This window comes from Spinacia oleracea, chromosome 6 (genome assembly GCF_020520425.1).
Source record: "Spinacia oleracea cultivar Varoflay chromosome 6, BTI_SOV_V1, whole genome shotgun sequence".
Classification (NCBI taxonomy): domain Eukaryota; kingdom Viridiplantae; phylum Streptophyta; class Magnoliopsida; order Caryophyllales; family Amaranthaceae; genus Spinacia; species Spinacia oleracea.
Window position 1 is genome coordinate 27,467,249 of NC_079492.1, and position 5,165 is coordinate 27,472,413.

Here is a 5,165-nt window from a genome sequence, read left to right on the forward strand (position 1 = left end):
TCCACAACTTTTATGATTGAAATACGGGAAATCCCACAAATAGGAAGTAATTAATTAAAAGCAACTCGATTTAGACAATCATCGATGCAAACCTTACTTACAGTTCATCATCATCATCCAACATTCAAACTTGAATTAATTGATTAAATTAGCAGGAACTAAGAACGAATTAGTGATGAAATTAAGTTGAAATTAGAAGATGAATTGATTACCTTTGGTTTGGTGGAGAGGAATTGACGGAGTTGTTGGCTACTTCCATGGATTTGTTGGCTACTTCCATGGAATTGATGGAGTTGTTGGCTACAGTATTCAGTTCTGAATGTAATACAGACATTTTTTTGTTAACTTACTGATATTTCACCCTTGTCTCGACTTTGTTCCTGCAAACAACGAACCACAGTTGCATTCAGAATAAACGCGTAACAATAACAGAGGAAAAACAGAATTCCGACTGGAAGAAAAGTTGCATTCAAATTAAGGGTATTTAATGATCACATGACATGATTTTAAGGTATTTTGAGATCGAAAGGGAGTGGATTCCTAGTTGGATAAAATTTTCTTAACTGGCAACTTGAAAAAATGTTATGATGTTTGGGATGCATTACTATTATTTCCCCCGTGATTATTAAATTGGCAACTTGAGCTAGAAAACGCTTGAGAGGAGTCTCTGTGGTCAGAAACCAGGATATGCTAGAAAATGGGAAAATCCATTGTAAATATCAGATTGGGAACACAATGAGTGGAAGAGCCGATCGATCTTCTTAAGCTAAGGCCACTAAAATTCTTGCTAGCTACTGCACAACACCGGCTGAATTAAGTCTATTTCCTAGGGCGATTATCGGTGTTTTGAGGAGAAGCCGTGTTGGTGGCGACCCTAGCAACATCCAAAGCATTAGCCTCAGACTTTTTCTTAGAGTATAAAACAGTATACCTAATTATAGCATAAATAGCAAACCCTGCTATAGTCATAGTGGTATAACTAAATGGAAGACGACGACACTGGTGTAGCACCTCCCCAGGACTACGGCCGTGTCCTGGGGGACGCTGCGACGCCTTGACACCTGCGTCCTTAACATGTTCAGGTGTCATCTTATGGGTTTCAGCCGTTTTTCTCCAAGATTGGAACTAAAGAAGTTACAAAACTAAAATATGGAAGGCCTAAAATGAGCCATGTAGTCAGTTCATGAATCTATTGCGAAATGGGTATTTGATTAAAATAATTAGTACTGCACCAATTGTTGCATGACAATACAATGAATGGAAGAGTATTTGCCCACTGAGCAGATTTTCATGGGAGTAAAGCCTTTGAATTTGAACTAGAACCCTAGGGTTTTGGCAGTTGAATAAAGATTGTTATAGATCGGACACCAAAACACAGCAACATCTACATCACTCTCGCCAAGAACGACATTAACTTTAATGGAACACAATGGGAAGGGTCGCTTAAAAAAAGAGAAAAAGAGAACCTACGAAGTGAAACCGACCCTTTCACATCAATACAAATACACAATATTCTGTCAACCACAATAACTTTCTAGAGGATTATGAAGTAAGAATAAAAAAAAATTAAAAGGAAAGACATCCAAAACATCAATAATGACCGTAGAATTTATTGAACAGTTCTAATTATTTCTAATCAGATCAATTCTGTTCTGATCAATTCTACTTAGACCAGTTCTGTTCAGAACTTCAGATCAGTTCTATTCAAACCAGTTCTGTTCAAGCTTATATTTCACCTGCTGATGTCAAAGAAGGTAATAGTCATGGATTACATCGCGGAGTTTTGAGCTAGAATCTAGGAATCGATTAGTGTGTTGGAGGGGAGAGATTGGTTTCTATATACAAAGCAGCTAAGTTGGGTCCACATAAGCTAGAAATTCTCATTTGGTTTGAAAATAGTAACTCGCCATATAAAATTTTCTCAATTTTAGTAAGTTGATGGATACCTTGAGTCTGTGAGTGTGTATGAAATTATTGTAGTTGTAAAGGACAGCCATACCAACGTAGATGAACTGTATATGGAAATCTCTGCACAAGGGATTTTGTTGTTCCATAACCCATCATTTCTTGCTTGACAAACTTTAAAACAGGCTAACCACCTAGACCAATCACCAACTCGTGTTTCAGCTAACAACATAATACCTTATTATGATAATACTAAATCTAAGCATCTGCCTTCTAATCTCACCATCATCCATAAATAATAGGCAATTATAAAGCCTGTTTCAACTATCAGTTTATCAAAAAGCATGAAAAGCAGTTAACTACATGTGAAATTACCTTGGTTTTGGTAAGAGTGTCAAAGTCTCATGTCTCGGCCTGTTTTCACCATTGCCACAAGAATCATCAATAATCTACAAAAAGCATTTTAATATGTAAATTAGATATGCCACATTGCCACATTTCAGGTAAGGATACACTATTGCATAGCTTATGTAGCTCTGATCAGTACTGTTTACGCGTATTAAAATTCTCTAATCATTGGTCGCTTTGCTCCACTCCACACTTATCTACTCTGATTGCAAGATAGTGTAATTCGTAAATAACATACATGACAGTTAATGAAAGAATGCACCCATGAATTACATCATGTTAAAGTACTACATTAGCTTCTGCCTTCTGGCTAACAAAAAAGGTCTACAAGAAGCTCTTAACATGTTCTAGAATGCACCTATGAATTACATCATGGTGCCATGAGGGAAACTACTACAAATTGGTCACAAATCTAGATGTCATATACTGAATCCTTAGCAGCACAAAAATATATAGAACGTGAGTCCATTATCAACTAAAACACAATAGTGTTACACTGCTACATGCACATACAATTTCACTGGACAAGCTACCTAATATCACTATTTGTATCATCCTTCCATTAATGTGTTCAACCAGGAAAATTCAATAAAGAAAAAGAGAGAAACGCCAATGAAGCTGCAAGTTAGCCACTGCACTGAAACAACCATTTCAATTCTCATATTTTCTTTTTTCAGAACATGGGAAAAAATCAGACTCAATCAAACTAGAAAATATCAGACACAATCAAATTGGAAAAAAATAAGACCCAATCAAACTGGAAAAAATCAGACACTTCGTATTATTATTGTCATATTCTTCTCTCTCTCCTTTGCTCTTTATTTATGAAATTGGAAACCATTTCAGACATCAATTTCAGATTTTCAAAGGAATTAGGACAAAACGCTAGATATGACAGTAAATCATACTTTGAATAATATTTTTCTAATACCATAACTAACTCACCTGCATTAATGAATATTCTGAGGGGTATACAAGATTTCGAACACTATGGATCAAACCGTCTCGTACAAGAATTTAAAATATATGTTCATTCAGTAATTTAATAATAACTTTGATTAAACTTATCTTAATTCTTTTTAATACCAAAACTCCTGGAACTACCAACAATTGGATTTCTGAAAAAATTGACGAGCTTACAACTGTTGACCCTATGATGATGTTTCATAAGATAATTCTAATTAGTAAGAGTGATCAAATACCAACATTAAAACCAATTGACAGAGAAGTGCAGTACCCTCGTATACATTTATAACTCCATTTTCAGCATATTGTTTTGTTTATTCAAAGTGCCTAGGCATCAAGGTCAAAGTACTCAAAAGATACCTAATGTCTTAAGACTCTTAACATCTTGACTATGATGGCGGATGTTAGGTTATGATACATATGACAATTCATAAATCATGCGGAAAAACCATAAAGCCAGGAAAGCATATTATTTACACATAATCATTTAGCATAGTTTAGATGCATACACTTTGTTGCGTGCCTTCCCTAGCTGCGCCCGAACCGAACAAGAACAAGTCTTTAGGACTCCAAGTGTCGTCCCTCCATAGATAGTCCACAGCACGTCCGGATCCGCCTTAAGCTTGACCAACTAGGATCGCCCTTAAGGTACGTAGAATTTTCGGCTAATGTAGGCAATTGTATGACTGGATTTTTGCTCTCAAAAATCACTTTGAATACTTGAATTGTTTTTTTTTTTTTTTTAAATTATGACCCTAGGCACCTATTTATAGAGGTATGGAAAAGGAACTGGAATCCTATTAGGATACGAATTAATTAAACTAGAATCCTAATAGAATTCTTATTTAATTAATTCATCCTTTTAGGTTTAGGAATTTAATCATATGTAGAAACCTGATAGCTTTAGGATTCGTATAGCACACAAACACACACACGCACGCACAGCAGCCCACGAGGGGCGCCATGCTCGCGCGCGCAGCCCGCGAGCTCGCAGCCCATTGCCACGAGGCCCACACACTGCCGCAGCCTTGGCGCGCGCTGGGCCTGCCTTGCGGTGGGCCTGGCGCAGCCTTGGCTGGTGCGTTGTGGCGCGCTGGCTTGCTGGGCGATGGCCCGGCTTCGTGCTGGGCCTTCGTCTGGCAGGCCTCATCCGATGCTAATTCGTACGATACGGTTCCGATTAATTTCCCGATTCCGGAATTCATTTCCGATACGAACAATATTTAATATTTCCGATTCCGGAATTAATTTCCGTTTCGAACAAATATTTAATATTTCCGTTTCCGGAATTATTTTCCAATTCCGATAATATTTCCGATTCTGACAATATTTCCGTTTCCGGCAATATTTCCGATTCCGGCAATATTTCCATTTCCGATAATATTTTCCGATACGTACCATGTTTCCGTTTCCGGCAACATCTACGACTTGGATAATATTTATATTTTCGATACGATCCATATTTCCGTTTTCGGCAATATCATCGTTTCCGGAGTATTCATTTCTTGCCTGTGACGATCTCAGCTCCCACTGAAACCAAGATCCGTCGATTCCGAATATCCATAGATGGAGTATTTAATGCCATTAAATACTTGATCCGTTTACGTACTATTTGTGTGACCCTACGGGTTCAGTAAAGAGTAAGCTGTGGATTAATATCATTAATTCCACTTGAACTGAAGCGGCCCCTAGCTAGGCATTCAGCTCACTTGATCTCACTGAATTATTAACTTGTTAATTAATACTGAACCGCATTTATTAGACTTAACATAGAATGCATACTTGGACCAAGGGCACTATTTCCTTCAGTCTCCCACTTGTCCTTAGAGACAAGTGTGCATTTCCTAATTCCTTTGTCGCTCGATGCTTGCTCTTGAACATAAGGT

The 5,165-nt window shown here is 37.5% G+C and overlaps 1 protein-coding gene across 1 annotated transcript; it reads right to left on the minus strand.

The window, feature by feature from the left end:
* Positions 1-819: 819 nt before the first annotated feature.
* Positions 820-3,264, minus strand: LOC110796345 (uncharacterized). Its single transcript, XM_056832042.1, has 4 exons — positions 3,259-3,264; positions 2,281-2,354; positions 2,000-2,099; positions 820-1,125 (listed from the first exon to the last, which is right to left on the minus strand). Exons 1-4 carry the CDS (start codon positions 3,262-3,264, stop codon positions 820-822), a joined length of 486 nt encoding a protein of 161 aa, XP_056688020.1.
* Between the last annotated feature and the right edge of the window lie 1,901 nt (positions 3,265-5,165).

Coding starts and splice junctions, on each gene's coding strand:
- LOC110796345 (XM_056832042.1), bottom strand. Junction 2,100..2,280: donor ACACTCTTACCAAAACCAAG/GTAATTTCACAT, acceptor TGATTGGTCTAG/GTGGTTAGCCTGTTTTAAAG. Junction 1,126..1,999: donor TATACAGTTCATCTACGTTG/GTATGGCTGTCC, acceptor TAACTTCTTTAG/TTCCAATCTTGGAGAAAAAC.